The sequence below is a fragment of the Carassius auratus genome, chromosome 17, assembly GCF_003368295.1.
Source record: "Carassius auratus strain Wakin chromosome 17, ASM336829v1, whole genome shotgun sequence".
NCBI lineage: Eukaryota > Metazoa > Chordata > Actinopteri > Cypriniformes > Cyprinidae > Carassius > Carassius auratus.
Genome location: NC_039259.1, coordinates 21,489,440 through 21,508,985, shown reverse-complemented (window position 1 = coordinate 21,508,985; position 19,546 = coordinate 21,489,440). Strand labels below are relative to the sequence as shown.

Sequence of the window (19,546 nt, the reverse complement as noted above, 5' to 3'; positions counted from 1 at the left end):
CTCCATGGCCATGACAGGGCAGGCGGTGAGTTCATGGAGGACCTCCGTAGCCATGACCGGAATGAATGAAAGCTCATAGACGGCCTCCATGGCCGTGACCGAATAGGACGAGAGCTCTGGAAGTGCGGCTGAGATGTGACGAGGCTCTGGTAGATCCATAGTGATTTGACTGGATTCATGAAGATTGACTGTGACTTGACTTGGTTCCTGAAGATCGACTGTGACTCGACTTGGTTCCTGAAGATCGACTGTGACTTGACTTTGCTCATGAAGATTGTTGGGGACTTGACTGTGCTCTTGAGGATCGACTTTGACTTGACTTGGTTCCTGAAGAACGACTGTGATTTGACTTTGCTCATGAAGATTGTTGGGGACTTGACTGTGCTCTTGAGGATCGACTGTGACTTGACTTGGTTCCTGAAGAACGACTGTGATTTGACTCTGTCCTTGAAGATCACCGGTGACTTGACTCTGTCCTTGACGATCACCGGTGACTTGACTCTGTCCTTGACGATCACCGGTGACTTGACCTGACTCTGGAAGGTCGATGGTGACTAGCCCTGATTCCAGAAGGTCGACGGTGACTAACCCTGACTCCGGAAGCTCGACGAGCACCTGACTCGACTCTGGAGGGTCAACCGGAACCTGACTCAACTCTGGAAAGTCAATGGGCACCTGACTCGACTCTGGACAGTCAACAGGAACTAGCCCTAACTCTGGAAGGTCAACGGTAACTAACCCTGACTCTGGATGGTCAGCGAACACTTGGCCTGACTCTGGACGGTCAACGGTGACCTGATCAATGGTAACCTGACTAGATTCTGGGAAATCAACAGGGACCTGACTTGACTCTTGGGTGTTAATGGTGACCTGACCTTGTTCTGGACGGTCAGTGGAGACTTGACCTGACTCTGGATGATCAATGGTGACCTGACTAGACTCCGGAAAATCAACAGGAACCTGATCAACGGTGACCTGACTAGAATCAAGAAGATTAAGGGTGTACTCACACTAGGCATGGTTGCCATGAACCGGGCCCGAGTACGATTGTCCCCCTCCCCACTCCCCCTCTGTCCTGCACTCACATAGGGTTTCAGCATTCGTGCCGGAGCACGCTTACATCATTATGGTGCGACGGTTTCGGGATAAACAGGAAAAGCGGCGCTCTGTGAACACAATGGAGTCCATCGCTCTGTTTTCTTTGTGATTAATTTTGTATCGTTTGGTCCACGGTGGTCCACAGCCCTCTCACAGCCTGTTGTTAAACAGATGTGTCGCCTTAGTGGCGCGAAAATTTTCACGCAATCGTGCTGCTCGTATGAGGAGGTTTGCAAGGTACCAGCTGAAGTGCAGCAAGGACTTTGCAGCTTTGATTACTTACTACAGTTCCCGTACATTGACAAGGTTAGAATTAATATACTGAAATGTAATTGAATACAATTGAAAAGTGTATTGTGAAATTTTAAATACAATATGTGTATAATGTTTTTTTTTTTTTTTTTTTTAATTATGACAGTAGCGTTCTAAAGCTAATAATCATGTAAGTTAATATAATTTGCTGGTTAATATTAGCTGCATTCTTGTATTAAGACACCTGTTTTCAACGGGACACATAACTGTTATGTATGCACTGGAGTAGTAGTTTGTTGTTTTTTTAATTCCGCTTAAAAAAACTGTAAGGTAATTGTGTATGCATAAACTATATACAGTTAACAATAGTTCTCCATTCTGCTACAGGACCATATGGATTCGGCAGAGATCTGCTGTGTGGTGGCAGCATGTTCTCAGCAGCTGGACAGACTGTGAGTTGAAGGCTAATTTCAGAATGAGAAGGACATCATTCTTGCAGCTGTGCAACAGCCTGCAGCCGCACCTTCAAAGACAGACCACTTCATTCAGAAAACCAGTGCCCGTGGACCAACGTGTTGCAATATGCATATGGAGACTGGCCACAAATGTAGAGTTCAGAACCATCTCCCATTTATTTGGGATTGGTCAGTCAACTGCTGTTAGCATTACCAACCATGTAGCCTCTGCAATTGTGAAAAATTAGCTTTCCCTTTTCATCAGAACACCATCTGAACAGGAATTTGAAAGCATAATTCAGGGATTCAGAGACAGGTGGGGCTTCCCACAATGTGGAGGAGCTATTGATGGCACTCACATTGGGATTTTGGCTCCACCTGTTAGCTCTGCAGACTACTACAACCGGAAAGGTTTCTACTCTGTTATTCTGCAAGGTGTGGTTGACAACCGACTTATGTTCTGGGACATTAATGTGGGATGGCCGGGCAAGGTTCATGATGCAAGAGTTTTTGCCAATTCATCCTTGTTTGAGAGGGGTCAGAGTAATACACTGTTCCCTCGAATAACAGAGAGGTTTGAAGGAGTAGATGTGCCAGTGGTGATTTTGGGGGATGCTGCATATCCATTACTGCCATGGTTGATGAAACCATATCCAGAAAATCAACAAACAACCCCTGCACAGGCCACCTTCAACAACCGCCTTAGCAAGGCACGGATGACTGTGGAAAGGGCATTTGGCCTCCTGAAAGGAAGGTGGAGATGCTTAATGAAGAGGTGTGATTGCCGCATAGACAACATAAACACTATTATCAGCGCATGTTGCGTGTTCTCCACAATTTTTGTCAAGTAAATGGTGAGGAATGTGAGAAGATTGCCACAGAAGAGGAAAATGTGAACAGTGAATGGAATCCTCATAATACAGCCACTAGTTCAAATGTCACCAGAGATGCATTGTGTTCATATTTCTCAAATTTGTAGAGAGATAGTGTATATTTCAGGAGGATGGTTTTCATTACATACTTCTGTGTCATGCCGCTACTACATTCAGTGCATGTATATTTATTTTACTTATTGGTTTACTATGACTTATTATTGTGCTGTTGTCAATAAAGCCATATTGTTCATTTCAAGAACAGTGCAGGAGTTATTTGCGAATAACACACAAAACATAAGATGATGCCGAAAAAAGTTTTAATCATAAACTCAGGAGCACTTCTCACAAGAAAAAAAAAAACGGTACTTCACAGAACACGACCATGTGCAGTGGTGAAACAAAATAGGCTACCTAGTGTGTGTGGTGTATAATTTATGGAAGTGTGTGGTATATATTGTAGAGGTTCGAGGTAGATTTATAAAGTGTAGAGGTTTGAGGTAGTGCATAGTGTTAGGTTAAAGTGCATAGTAAATATATGCTACAGGAAATTAAACAACTTTTGGTCATATTTACCTATTACAAACATGTTATTAATTAAAAAAACAAGATAAAACTTAAATAACCCTTATAATGAAAGGCAACGTCCAAATACAATAACAATATAAAAACATGGACGTAAACAACTGTGCCTTTACAGGTTGCGATAAACATGTGTAGAGTTATCAAGCTCAGAGTAGGATGATGATGTCTCAGCATGGTAGGGATACTGCAGATGAGGAGGAAGAGGAGGAGTAGCAGCAGGAGGAGGTGTAGGAGGAGGAGCATGAGGAGAGAGCTGGTGATGAGAGTGTGAGGGAATCATGGCATCAAACAGTCGGTTCATGGTTTGCAGGAACATAATGTTTGTTTCTTGGCGTTCCTCCCTCTGTTGTTGCAGTCGACGCTCCTCCATCTGTACTTGAGCCTTCATCCAGTTATCAAGCATTTCTTTTTCTTGCTGGTAACGCAAGTGCTCCCTTTGCATGAATTCTTCATGCTGTTTTTTCTGCATATCTAGAAAGGCAGTCATCATGTCACTCACTTCTGCCGTTCTCTTTCTCTTTTTGCCTTGTTCTGAAGGTATTGTCTCAGTGTTATCTGATGTGTCCTGTGTCTCATCACCAGTGTTTGAAGCGATTGTTGAGTCTGAATTGACCGATGTAACTACAGAAATAAAAGCAAAATAAACACAAAAGGTAATCATTTTAATAATAACATTAAACAAACATCCCTTATGTAAACTAATTTATTTCTTTTTGTAGTAAAACCCAGTTTTAACAGCATACCCATGGTCAGTTTGTGGAAACCAAGATTTTACTACAGTAACCATGGTTTCTTGGTTGGATTCGTAGTAAAACCTTGCGTAATTTACTGTAGGGACATGCACATACTGATTTAACAGAATAGCTATCAAATGGAACTGGTATGTATGTTAACGTTACTCACAGCTCTGTGATCTCTCCAGTCCTGTGTTCTCCGTATCAGATGACGTAGAATCCAGCGATCTTCGTGGATGGGACTCCAGCACATTAGGTTGGCTAGAAGGTTTGCTGCCAATTATACTGTCGACAGCGTCATACCATTGAAATGTTTCCTTTTCTTCTGCAGAGCTGCCCGATTTACGGAGTGCATCCCGTACCCTTAAATACTGTGCGCGCAGTTTTTTTACCTTGTCTCTACACTGCTCGGTAGTTCTTTGATATCCATGACGAATAAGATTTTTCTAAATATATCTGAGTTTTTATGTGTTTTGTTCAGCTGTTCTTGTATGCTCTCATCTGCCCAAATTTCCAACAAGCATTGCACCTCTGCCGTGGACCAAAGCGACCCTTTCCCCGCCATGTTGGTTTTGGAGCGTCGCAAAACCATGACGTCACACGTCCTGTTCCGTGCTCCAGCACGGTTAGCGCTCACACTGCATGCGAACCGCGCCCGAGTCCAACTGAACCGTGCCCTGGCCCACCTCTTCCAAGCGGGCCAGGGCCGGCCAATAGAGCCGCGCCCAGGCACAGTTCGGAGCACTCACACTAGTCAAACAAACCGCGCTTTGGTGGTCAAACGCACCCCGGCACGGTTCAAACTGGCAGTGTGAGTACACCCTAATTGTTGTTTCACTTGACTCTTGGGTGTTAGTGGGGACCTGACTTGACTCTGGAAAGTCAACTGAGGCTGCCATCTTGTGCAGCGGTGCTGGGCTGGCGGCCATCTTGTGCAGCGGCGCTGGTCGGGGGCAGGCAGCAGAGAATCAGAGTCGGTATAAACAATCCAAAGGTCAGGTACAGAAGGAACAAACACAAGGAAAATGCTTGGAAATGTCAGACTGGCTAAACAGGACTTCGCAGAGAGTGGGAGTGAGTGTGCTGCTTTTATGTGTGTGTAAATGAGGTGCAGGTGTCGCAAGGAAATTGGCTGATGAATGATGTGCAGGTGTGGCAGGGTGATTGTGATGCAGTGACTCATGGGGAATGTAGTTCGGGTGTGGTGCAACAGATGAGAGGTGCTAGAGTCCGAGTGACATCTGGTGGTTGATGTGGAATGGTCCTGATTGGAGTGCCCTCTACTGAAGTTCATGGGCACTCCATCTAATGATAGTGACAGAGTTATTTTTCATTTTTAGTTTTTGATTATTCACTTGGATAAATCATTCTCTTTGACAGAGCTCTAAATGTTTATTGTATATAGACAACCATACAAGGGTAATCGTTCCTAAGCCTGCACCAATGATCATTGCCATCACAGATTCCCGCAGCTAAGCTTGGATGTACATTTACATTCCATTAAAGGTTATTGATGACATGCCTCTGAAGTTTGACTTTTTGCACCATAACAATACTTATAGGCAACTAGTCATCATATCTCTAGTTCTTTAATATATTTGCATTGTACTAAAGTGCGTTCATTTTCAATGGGCATATATGCAGCTGAAACAGGTAGCCTAGTTCATCCCAAATTTTTCAGCATGAACATTTTAATATAACATAGTCATTATGGCCTATGGCCTTTAGCAAAATGTTTTTTGAGGAGGTGGGGTAGTGCACAATAGGCCCCTGTGGTGCGGCCTACTATTTTGTTCTTAATTGCATTTTTTCCCCCTTACATTACTTTTACATTTATACTTTAAGTAGTTTTTTAAACCAGTACTTTTACACTTTTACTTGAGTAAAAAGCTTGAGTTGATACTTCAACTTCTACAAAAGTCTTTTCAAACCCTAGTATCTATACTTCTACTTGAGTAATGAATGTCAATACTTTTGACACCACTGGCTTTGGTGCAAAAACGCACACCTTTTGGACAAATCTCGCAACATGATTTATCAACAGCTATAAATACTGCCTAAATAAAATGCTTATTTTGTGCACTTTATTTACTGTACCAATATTTTAAATTGGCCTTTGAACTTAAGTTTATTCAGGGCTCTAGTTTGCGACCAATTTGGTCGCACATGCAACTTAATTTTTCAATGGTGTGAAAAAAAAACAGAGGTTGCATGGTGCGACAAGCCGTTTGAGGAAAAAAAAAAAAAGTCTCCACGACGACTGAAAGTCTCCATGTGGTTCAACAACAGACACTAGAGCCCTGCATTTCAGTGTGAGGCTGACTGGCCCCAACTTTTTTATGTATAGTTCTGCACTTAAATGCACGCAATAGGCTTAAGCTAGCCGCAAAGCACCCGCAAAAGTAATAACCATTAATGTGATGGAGAAATAGTAAGTAGATTATTTACTGAAAACTATTGTTTTCTGAGTCTGTGTCGCAAGGATGAAGGTTGCCAAACCTGACTCGTCATCTCCTCAGAAGCACCTTTAGAGAGAAGTGCATCTTTACGGATTATGTTTATAATTAAAGAGTTTTTGTTTTCGATTTGTTTAATTTAGTTAAGTAGTCATTTAAAGAGATATGTTTATCATGTCTGTGAGGCATGTTTTCACAGATTTTCGGTTCATTTTTGTACTCCAGTTAAAGATGAGATGGCAGAGAGCGCATCATGTTTTTTATTTTATTTTATAAAAGCATAAAACATTGTTGATATTGTTAGTGCACACAAATAAAAGTAGACCCTTTGCAGTTATCAATGATATATTACTCTTAACATTATGAGCAAAAATGACAGTGTATACACTGCAAAAAATTCAAGTGATCAGGCTAGCGTCTCGATGTCCTGAAGCGTCTCTGCACAAACTATTTGATATAGCACACATTTATCTAGTTTTAACATTTAAACATTGTTATATGCTTGAACAGTTTTATGTCTATAGATTTTATTTTAGGCAAGCCATGATGATTTTAGAGGGCTAAATTGATCAAACATAGGCTCACTGTCTGCCGCTGACCGGTTGGTCATTATACTTAAAAAATTAATAAATTAAAAACTTATATTTAACAAATGAATAAATGTTTTTCTAAATTAACTTAATAATAAAAAATAAATAAATAAATAAATAAAATCACTTTGCCATTTGTGACACGTGTCCCGAGCGCTCATCAGCGTCGCCCTGGCAACGGAGCAGACACACCTGCACCTGCTCATCACGGGCTGAGCGGCCACACCTGCGCCTCATCTGCAGAGGCTCTCATGAACCCCGCAAGCGAGCAATGAGGTGAGAGATGTCTCCACAAGGCTTGGCTAACTTTGTCTCAAGGCAAGACGCCGAGCACCGAGCATCAAACCGCCTCACAGCAACGCCTTCCACCGCCCCGTTTTTACCAATAAAATCCACCCTTTCGGGGAATTTACCCTCATCCTTGAGTCGTGTCCTACTTCACCCCGCCACACTGGTGGAGAATGCGGGCAGGACAGTGAAGAGGACCCTTCCCCACACCGTGTGCTACTATTGGACTGGTTTGTTTTCCCCAATGGTCTCTACCTCATGTGTCTTCTCTGGTTCCCCAGGTGGCGCTCCTCCCCCGATGATGGAAGAGCTTCTGAAACATCTCACCGAGGTGAGCATCCGCCAGCAACAAATTATGGAGCACATGGCCTCTCAGCAGGGGGACACCGAGCGGGAGTTGGCCGCGCTTCGCCTCACCACAGCCCCGCGAACTCCGCTACCTGACCCCCATGTCCAGGCAACCCAGCTGCTAACCAGCTGCCATGGATTTGGTGGGGCCGCTGCTGAAGTCCGCCCGGGGCCAGGAACACATCCTGGTCATCGTGGACTATGCCACCCGGTACCCTGAGGCCATCCCCTCTGAAAGGCCATGACGAAGGCCATCGCCCAGGAGCTCTTCCTCCTCTTCAACCGGGTCGGCATCCCATCGCAGATCCTGACTGACCAGGGTACCCCCCCCCCTTTATGTCCCGGATCATGGTGGACGTGTGCAAGTTATTGAAGGTTCAACAGCTCCGCACCACAGTGTACCACCCCCAGACTGACGGGCTCGTCGAGCAGTTTGACCTGTTAGCCAGCACCCCCAATTATGAGACTCACAGCTGAAAGTGCTCTACCTTACTTATAATTGTAACAGTTTCCTACTTCAGTGTATTACAAACATAATTTTGGTGTCTTATTGAAAGAAGACCCTTTGGGCTTTACTTTTTATCAACCAGATTTAAAAATGCTCAAAAATATTAAAAGTTATAGACACTGAAGTGCCTTGAATTTATTTTTTTTTTTTAACCACACATAGATATTTTTTTTATTTGATATAAAAATACATGATATGAGTCCTGGAGCAATCTATGAAAGTAATGGGTTGAAAGCCACATGTCTCATGAGTTTATATTTCAATTCTGAATAAGATATCATGAAAAATGAGACTCCTGCAAATATCCCCCAAATATAAGAAAATAAATTTCCCAATAGTATTGAAGGCTTCTACAAACTATTTAGTCAGTAAACATACCACTGCATATTTTTTTCAATTATAATAAACTAGACAGAAACTTATTTGAGCACCAGAAAAATACAATAAGAATGAGTAAGAAAAATAAGAATAATAAGTAAATAAAAAAAAAAGATTTAACTTTGTTTGCCAATTACAGAAAATCCTGAGATTGCTAGAAATGCAGCGATGCAAATAAGTGCTGATGGCCACTTATACTGATGGTAATAACACAAATGTGCCACAAACTAAATAATCCATTCTCTCTATTCATATAGACCTGTTCACTTTGATAGCCATGATCATACAGTAGTAGCGAGCTGATTTGGGCTGATTTGCACTCAAACAGATGGTAATCATGCAGACACATTCACATTCAACATAAAACACACTCTCACATATATAAAAACTGTTGAAAAATAAAACAAAGAAAGAAAAAGGCGATCGCTATAAGTTCCGCCTCCATCAGCTGACAGGTGCGTCAGAGCGCGTAATGAGCCGCCAAAATTCGAATATACTATCTTTCATTCATTCTTTTTTCCGGTGGATCATCTCATTCTGTTTGTGACACTGTACGCTGCAAAACCATGCCGTTTTTTTACTACCAAGATGCAGTTTCTGACTGTGAGTTATTCCATAATGGAAGCAAACCGTTATGTCGCTGAATAACTGAAGTGTAAACAAAGGAATTATGATCCATATTACAACCTTATTGCTTCGTTGGACTAAACGTGCTTCATGAGATGTCGTTCAGTGGACCCTTCTCTTTCTAACTAAACTGGGATTTACAGCTGTGGATGTGTTTATGACTCATTATTACGACGGATCTGGTATGTACTGCATTTCCATTGCTCATTTTTTATGTGTACTGCTTACACAAATGTAGCAAATACAGTCTTTATTAGCTTTCCATTGAAAAACAGTGATCTGTCGTCGATGCTTGAGGCTTAGATCTTTATAATGATACATAGTTTGTCAAGATTAAATTTGTCCCGTTTCATTTAATCTATTCATAAACACTGACACGTGCAAGTTGAGAGGCGTTCAGGACGAGGGCGTCGGGGTGCTGGCTAAGAGGTTAACCAGAGATGCTGTGCCGAGTGGTGACTGAAGACCAACGGGATTGGGACCAGATGCTCCCCTATGTGCTTTTCGGCATTCGTGAAATCCCTCAGGCCTCCACCAGCTTCACCCCCTTTGAACTGCTCTTCGGCCGACAGCCCCGCGGTCTGCTCGACGTGGTCTGAGAGGCCTGGGAACAACAGCCGGCGGTACACCGAACCACCATCGAACAGGTGCGTGAAATGAGGGAATGGATTAATAGAGTGATGCCCATCGTCCGGGAACACCTCGTTAAAGCACAACAGGCGCAGCAATGGCATTACAACCGGGCGGCCCGACCACAGGAGTTCCAGCGAGGAGATCATGTCCTGGTCCTTGTGCCCACAGCTGCCTGCAAATTCCTGGCCACCTGGCAGGGCCCCTATACAGTCACAGAAAAGGTCGGCCCCGTTACGTACCGTGTATGGCAGCCCTGTAGAAGAAGGGAGGATCAACTCTACCTCATTAATCTGCTGAAGCGCTGGGTCGGGACCGGAATATTTCGGATATCAGGTGGGTCGCGGCCTGATCAAACCTCAAGCGAAGAAGGTGGCAGCTATCCACTCCGCGCTGCGGCCCACCTCTAAAACACAGGTACGGGCCTTTTGAGGTTGGCGGGGTATTACCGCAACCAATCAGAGCTGCGGTCCGTAACTTTGTTTGTGTTCAAAATGTAGAAAAATTTATATAATAATAAGCGAGTACACCATGAATCCATTTTCAAAACTGTGTTTTTAGCCTGTCCTGAATCACGAGGGTGCACCTATAATTAGTGTTTATATGAATGGCTGACACCGCAGTCGGTGTGTGAATGGGTGAATGTGAGGCAAATTGTAAAGCGCTTCGGATGGCCATGTGGTCTGTTGAAAGTGCTATATAAATGCAGTCCATTTACCATATGTACAAATTTTGCAAAAAAAGTACAAGATCAGGCTAACCGAATATATGTGATATCAAATAAGGGTTAGCACAAATGTAATCTAAATGTAATCCAGAAATAATCAGATTATGTTACCAAAAATATGTAATCTAAGAGATAATATTACTGATTACAATTTTTCTCATGTAATCTGTAATCAGTAACTGATTACAATTCATAAGTAATCTACCCAGCTCTGTTTCTGAGATACTGAATTTGGGATTTTCCTAAAAGAAATGAACATTTGAAAGATATCAGTCTGTGTGTAATGAATGAAAATAATCTACAAGTTTCACTTTTGAATTGAATTAGTGAAATAAATAAACTTTTGATGATATTCTAATTATATGACCAGCACCTGTATGTCTCTCTGATTTAAAGTAGTTTAAAGCTAAATAAATCAGAGCTGTTATTCTCATCAACACTGATGCAGAAAGCAGTATAAATAGAGCTACAACAATCCAGTTAGAAGACGTTTTGATCCACAAGTCACCCACGTTTACCATAGTTTTACTGTAGTAATGTTTTATTTTTTTGCTTCCTTTATTTTTAGTATAATATTATTATACCATGGATACTTTTACTTTTTTTTTTTTTTTTAAGGAAGAAACCAAACCACTATTTGAGGCTCAATGCTACAGAAAAGCAATAAAATTCAGGAAGAGAGCTTTCAGCATATATTATAATACATATATATATATATATATATATATATATATATATATATATATATATATATATATATATATATATATATATAAACAAACATGACATGCAGCTTTAAATAATGGCATAAATCCTTTCAAAATAATCTTTATTAATAATTGCAATTACAATTTCAAGGAAATAATAAACAATTATTATTTTTCATATAATCGTGCAGCCCTATTGATACTTTCAACTGGTGGAAGAAGTTCTGCACACAAGCTGTTTTTAAAGACAGTTCTCTTGTCTCCTATTTATTTACATATTTATGCCATCTAACTGTGGTATAATTGCAATATCACACTCGTGACCATGCAACACCTTATCTCTGTATTCAACAGCACATATTTTAAATCAGTGGCTGTTCTAACATATGATATAGTTATAAAGAATTATATCATTGTCATTTATAACAAAATCAAACAAAAAATACACAAACACTGACTGCATTATCAAATGTAAATATATATGCATTTGTCATTCAGAAGCTATCTTATCATTTTCGAATGACATGAGGGAAAAGTAATTGATAACTAATTAATTTTTTTTTGTGTGTGTGTGTGTGTTTTTAAAGTATCCCTTTAATTACAGTTTTACATTTTACAGGCCAACTATGGATGTAAAATGAGGAAAGCTTTAGTGTGCTAACCTCTTTTGGTCATACTATAAACTGTGTTGATATATACCCATCCATAAATTAATTGCCCATCAGTCATGCTTTTATACTTAAATTGAGGAACATACAGCATAAGAAAATGGAAACATAATCCTAAAGTAAACATTTAAATGGGTTCCTCACCACTCTCAGAAGTCGTCTTTGCTCCTTGAAGGTGGCACAACAGCCTAAAACCCCCGTTACCATGACAATCACCCCAGCCATGATCAGTATATAGGCAGAGACAGCATAAATCTTTGAGGACAGCAGACTGATGTAGTCACTCTTCTCAACTAGCGTCCAGATGCCTACTGCCATCACTGCACCCCCTGCCAGCTGGAAAAAAAATGTAAAGTCAATTACCAAATAAAATTTCTAAACTAAATTTCTTTTCTCCAAGATGCTATTTCACTTGGATATACATTTAGGGTGACCACCTGCTAATAAGTCCAAGGGGGGACAAGGGGTATGTTTCTGAGGGACAATGCGGGACACACCCCATGGGCAGACTCACTGATAGTGGTTTACCCATTTCTAGCACATACCACCTTACATGGTATATTAATAATGCCCTATTCCCCTAAACATGTGTAACTTATGATTTCACTTATGATTTACTTTAGCTATTTAATTGTATTTATTTTTCATTACAATTTATTCACTTTAAATAAATTATAATATAAAATTATAGGATTAAAATAAATCGTAGTTGCTCAATACCACAGGAACAGTCTAAACTCACAACTCCAGAGGTTCACGGAACGAGAAGGGGGAGGAAGGATGATGAACTTGCATGTTAGTAAAGGCAGGCGCATGAAAAAAATGCTAATGCTAATTAAGGTTAATATCTCAGCAGCACTATAACTCGACATTTTTTTTATGACATCATCGCCCTTATTTCTTCTCATTCTTTTGATGCGTGTAGGTCATGTTATGGATATTTTTACCTCAATTTTTGCATATGGCACCTTTAAATGAGTTTAGTTCAAACAGATTTCAGCACCCAAGTGATATATTATGTAACAACAATGAGTCTTACAGAATAATTAACTCAAATGATATATAGGGAATTTGAATAATTAATCAGGAATATGATTAATTTATATCTAAGATGACAGTTACATTAAATTTGATTGATTATGAAAAATAGCTCAATTGCCTATACCAATAAATAATCACAGGGCACTGTAATTTACTCATTAATATGTCAATATTCCATTCTCCATATCAATTGTTGTGATATGCCTTACTGTAAATTACTGCAAATAAAACAGTGGTTTGTCCAGCAAACCAGACTGACCTATCTTATTATAATTCAAGGAAAAATATTCTCTGGCCATGAAAACATTATCCTATCCTTATGATAAATTTAGTTTCTAAATTTAAAGCTTGTAGCTAAAGATCAGACAACTCAGTGACTCGTAATGTAAGTGGGGTGGAGTCCAAGCCAATCGTCAGTATATGGGTTTTTAATAAATCAACTAGTAATACATCAAACTACAAATCACACAGAGTAAATATGCGTACGACACTACAAACAGTAAGCTTTATGCAAGACATAACGGAATCCAAATAAAAGAGAGAGAGAGAGAGAGAGAGAATAGAATGAGATCACATAAGGAGCTCAGGTATGGAAATCATAGTCAGTAACTTTTGGAAGCCAACAACAATCAGATCATAGCAACACTTTAAAGCAGCATTTAAATCTCCATAGAGAAAGATACTTGCATGGCCCAGTGTGCGTGGCGTGAGATCGGCGTCGAGCGTGTGAGCTTTGCGCGCTGTTCCTTTTGAAAACAGCGTGCGTGGTCCTGGAGGCCATGTGACGCGCGTGCACGCTGCGCTTGATCTTGGCGTGAGCGTGGAGCACGTGGTCCTTTGTTCTGTCCTCGCGCGGTATTTGAAAGGTTCAACAAACAATGTTCCAGAATTCGTCTTCCTTGTGTGGAGAGGCGAATAGTTGAATAAACTTAGTAAAGAAAAGAAAAGAAACAACAAAAACGAAAGCTTCCAAAGGAGCCATTAAAATGGCTTTTTCTCTCAGCCCCTGTGCTGAGGTGGGCTTGCGCTATGAGCGCAGGGAAGCAACGTTGGTCGCACAGGAGAGCAGTGTGTCTGAGGACCAAGAACGAGAAGAAGAGAGGAAGAGCAGGCGGACCTTGTTCTGTCGATTCTTATAGCCTGAAATGGTTCACGCCCCTTTTTCGAGGGAACATCCAATGAACGTCCGCGATCTGCAGCGGAGGGAAAAGTTCCTTTGTCTCTGTGGAGACAACCCCCTGGTGATCTAGGGCTTGTCCAAATTCCAGGGATTATTCTAGCAAGTTCGTAATTCCAGATTAAATACATTTTTCATTACTTTGCTCTAGATAAATGGGTTTGTCAGAACATGACGATCACAACGATACTAAACATAATATGTATAAATGATCAAAACATGAAGTTACATTCAAATGCAGAATTACACATATTTAAAGATTTGATTAACACATGATAACACTGCAGATAGTCCCAATTTATATGGGAAACCTCTAATGCACCGCAAAATCAATAATATACAATATAAAGACTACATCTGAGTACATTTTACCATTCTTTTGTAAGGATTAGGTTTCCTGTCCTGTGTAGTCCTGTGTGGTCGTAAAATTTTACGAGCTGCAAGGGACTGGGGGTTGCAGCCCATGGCTCTCTTTGAGAAAGTTGGTGAGGAGAAACAATTCCAATTTATACGCTAGAAAAATTATAATCCTCGCATAACAAGGATTAACCATGGTACACACAAAACATATTCAAAATACATATTATTAATAACGATGAAAGTAAGGGACTTATACGAAAGGTTTCATTTGTGTTCAGGAATGTGGTTGGTTTAGTGTCTCCTTTGAGGCTCGTATTTTCTTGTCGTAAATAACTGTCACTCAAGGTAGGATGTGGCCGACTTCAGGGCGGCCAAAATGGTGAATTATGTAAACAACATAAGCTCATTAGTGTTACAATTATTACAGAATAAATTTACAGAATAAATTACTGCTCATATATAGCATTCGCGTTGAACAAGAGTGAATGATTTGTCCAGTTTTTTTTTTTTCTCACATGGTTTTGTAATGTCTGGGAAGCCAGAATGCGCATGCATCAACAGAAACATTTATTAGCTGAACCCTGTATTTTTTTTTACATGCGATTTATAGCAAGCCATATTACAGATGATATTACAGATGCTTTGTCAGATTTAAGTTGAAGGGCGTTTATAAAAATTGTCTTTGATCTTTCAAGCTGTTTAATGGCGCTCAGCAGGTGTTGCAGTGCATCAGTCCAAAAGAAGTTAAATAAAAAGAACCTATGCAATTATGAAATATTCTTACCACAGTTGTTTGATGAACTTGTGAAAAACTGGAGCGAGAGAAGGAGAGGAGAAAAAAAAAACGATTCGGTTCGAATGAAAATGTTAATGACAAGTTAACAAGTGCTAACGCAATGCAGGTGTACTGTACTCACGGGTATAAAATAAAAGTGAATGACCAAAATTTTTCAATCTGATATCTGATAAGATTTATCTATAATATCAGAAATATGGTGTGAATTAGGTTATATATTTTATATTTTTTATCACTTTAATAAACAGAGAGTGATAGTAAGATAAAGATTCTAGAGAAAAAAAAAAAAAACGCTACATGGAGCTACGATCAGCTCCAGCAAGGCCAGCAGGAAGCATAGAAAAGACTGTCCAGTCACCCGCCAGATATCACACAACAGATATCTGTGCATACAAACTTATGAAAAATGAATTTGCCAAGTCTATAATACCTCATTTAAAACCATATAATATTAAAAAATAAAATAATAATAATTAAAAAAAAAAAACAGCACAGGTTAATGTTCAGCTTTTATTTTTGCATTTAGATTTTACACGGACAATAAATGTGAAATCACTGTCAATAAATCAAAATTCCAGTCCGTCATTATATATATATATATATATATATATATATATATATACACACACTAGGGGTGTAATGGTACGTGTATTCGTACCGGACCGTTTCGGTACGGTGCACGTGTGTACCGAATGACTGAATGCAGTATTTTGTTTGGGGAACATAGGTACATTTTCGTGTTTCAAAATGAACATATTAAGTGGCATACAGTCTTCCGGTCATAGGCTGCTTTCTGGAAGGCAGAGAGAGGGGAGTCAGTGTGCTAGCTCGTGGAGAGGTTTCTCACCCTTTTCCTGTGTGCGTGCTGTTTATATGAGGCCCGGCTGATGAGAGGCAGGTGCGGGTGATCAGCCCGTGATGAGCCTCGAGCCGGTGCTCCTCGTGAATTACCAGGGCGAAGCTGATGTGGAATCGGGACGCTCGTCACAATATATATATATATAGTAGGGGTGTAACGGTTCACAAAATTCATGGTTTGGTTCAATACGATACACTGGTGTCACGGTTCGGTTCGGTACGGTTCGGTATGTTTTAGATATAGCAAAAAGAAAAAATTGGCAGATAAATTTTCTTGAATTTTTTCTTAAAAATGTTTTATTTATTAAAACTGACACTAAACAAACTTTTTTTTCCCCTTTTTTTTTTACATTGAACTGATGGAGCTATTCTTTACTTTGGATTCCCTGTAAACTATAATGGTGATGATAGAATGAATGGTAAATAGTAAGATTTCATATCCGCGGCTATGACATAAATGTAACGTAAATGTAGCCTACCAATCGCCGCGGTGATGTCTTTTGCCCTGTTTGAATCCATTGGAAATGTCTTTCTAAATGCTGCGGGGATAGTTTGTTGCGTGTATGTTTCTCCTTTTTTTAGTCTTTTCCCAGATACTGACACACTAAGGTGATGTCGGCGTAAATGAGTTGACATGTTTTAAGTATTCCTGCTGGTGTTTTTTTTTTTTTTTTTGTATTCCCGCTGGTGTACCCTATTGTCATGTAGCAGATGCGACCATTGTTTTTTTTATCCACCACTCTCTTGCCATCATAATTATAGTTTACAGGGAGTCCAAAGTGCACCCAAACACCAGACCTGTTGGTTATTGGAGGATCTTCTATTTCTGGTCTCAGCGCGTACTGAGTGAGCGAGTGCCTGACTGAGTAGCCTAACATAAACATATAAGTTGGGTTTTTTTTTTTTTTCTTCGGGGGTGTCAGGGGCATTGCCTGTTACATCGTTTGGGTTATTGTGCTACCTTGTTGAACGCATAACATTATATTTCACACACTTTTTTTTATTTTCCAAATATAATTAATTAGTCAAACGAACCGTTCGGTACTACATAATGCGTACCGCGTACCGAACCTAAAGCCTCGTACCGAACGGTTCAATACGAATACGCGTAAAATACCAAATTTGACTCAGATCATCTTCAGACCATGCTGGCAAAAAGTTATGAATTTTGTGTGGATATACGAAATGATTATCATTTAAAGGTCCCATTTTACGTGCTTTTTTGAAGCTTTGATTGTTTTTACAGTGTGCAATATAACGTGTTCATGTTTAATAACTTAAATAATAAAATACACTTACCGGTTGTGGTCCATAAACAATGCCTTCTCCAGACAAAGAGGGAACTGCTACATCTTTCAACAATAATCTTTGTGTGAATCCGGCATTAAACTGATTGAGAAACCTGTCCTCAGCAAAATGTGTTGCACATAGTTTTACATGTGGATTATAATTTTCGGGAACCAAGTTAAACATAAATTGTAACCATTGATCTCTAAGTACAGCATCCCTGGGAAGTCCAAACAAAGGTGATTGAAAATAACAGCGTTTCGACGACATGGCGACAAACACAAACGCAGCTCTTCCTCTTCTTGTCGGAGCGCACCAAGACCACGCCCCCTTTTTTGTGTATTCAATGGGTTTTTAGTGACGTCATTACTGCAGGAACTAGAGGGATGTAGTCCAAACGGGTCGTTCGTTGTAGGCAAATTCTGTTAAATAAAATATCTCACTTGGCATTGAACTTTGAGCTTTATAATTTTACAGATATTATTTATACTCTAACAACAACATTACACACTAACTACAGTTTAAAACATGGGATCACGAAGAACGGAACCTTTAAAGCATCAATGAATTTGCTGGAATGATGCCAAACTGCTTCTGAGGCTGTATCTCTGAAAAGCTTTGAAATATTGATACCAAACTTTGAATGTACCATTGATGCCTTACACTGACCACGCCACATCAATTTGGTCACAGCGCCACCTATTGGTCAAAAGTGATAACCAATCAATGAATTTGCTGGAATGATGCCAAACTGCATCTGAGGCTGTATCTCTGAAAAGCTTTGAGATATTGACACCAAACTTTGAATGTGCCATTGATGCCTTACACTGACCACGCCACATCAATTTGGTCACAGCGCCACCTATTGGTCAAAAGTGATAACCCTTTCATTAACCTTTCATTAACAAAAATGCTAATGACTTTTGACCATTTTAGACTATTGGAATGGAACTGGTATCAAAATATTCCTTGGGTCTTGCTGAGAACATAGATACTAAATAGTCTGCCATAGTTGGCCAAACTTCCTGTCTGCCATTTTTATATATGTTGAAAACCTACTTTTGCAAACTCCTCCTAGACCATTAGTCTAATTTTCACCAAAATCAAGCCAGATCGTCTTTAGACTGTGCTGAAAAAATGTAATAGATTTTATGTTGATAAGTGATATGTTGTACATGAACGAATAGCTCTTTTTGAACAAATCTTTTAGGTGAACAATTCGTTCTCATTCATGTAATCCACTGACTCATATTTCGTTCACTGAAATTCCTCCCTCCACAGCAACATGCGCTAATAGCAGTGCATGCGCAGCTTGACGAACCGAGTAGCTCTGTGAACTGTTTCATCTTGTCAAAGTATTACTCAACCTTGAGTCAATAGTTTTTGAGTATGACATATGATGGAGCATGTGATTTGTTGAATGTAGTGAACGAATACACCCTTCAATGAACGAGTTTCATATGAGTCTGAAACAAGGTTATAATCATTATTGAAAACAAATGAAAAAACGAAAACTATGTGGGAAAAAACATTGTCGTTGACTGAAACAAAAATAAAAATGAGACATTACAAAAAAAACGATAACTAAGTGTGTAATGTGTGTTTGGTAAAACGAACTAAAATAAAATAAAATTATAGATTAAATGTCCTTAGTTTTCATCTTTGTCAATGTCTTTCATAGAGCAAACAATGTTCAGCTGCATTTCCTTTCCCTGCGTCTCTCACTCACGCGTCTCTCACATACACACATGTGCGCACACGCACGCACACACACACACACACACACACACACACACACAGCCCCTCCCCCTCTGTGCACACCATGTCTCCATGAGAACGATCGATCAAGTTTTCGTTGTTGAAAGCATGTTCGCGAAAGGTTGGTATCTCGTTAACACCTTTACACAATCACACATTAAAAAGTGGTATAAAAATATTTATATTCTGAATATAATTTTGTCAGTGTGTTAGTCAATCCGAGAAGCGATTGCTTCTTTAGAAAGTTAACAAGTCACAAGTTTTAGGTAAAATGCATTTGGGCTGTCGATGTCAAAACACTCTATAAGCTGTGATTCAAATATTAAATAATGTTATTTCATTTGTT

At 39.8% G+C, this 19,546-nt stretch overlaps 1 protein-coding gene across 5 annotated transcripts in view; it reads right to left on the bottom strand.

Annotated features, from left to right (window-relative positions):
• cd151l (CD151 antigen, like) overlaps positions 1-19,546 on the bottom strand; it is a 92,805-nt gene that overhangs the window by 42,693 nt on the left and 30,566 nt on the right. For all 5 annotated transcript variants that reach the window (XM_026286374.1, XM_026286373.1, XM_026286370.1 and 2 more), the window contains one exon: positions 12,068-12,259. In XM_026286374.1, the coding sequence (XP_026142159.1) occupies positions 12,068-12,259 (192 nt within the window). The remainder of the gene's footprint in view (positions 1-12,067; positions 12,260-19,546) is intronic.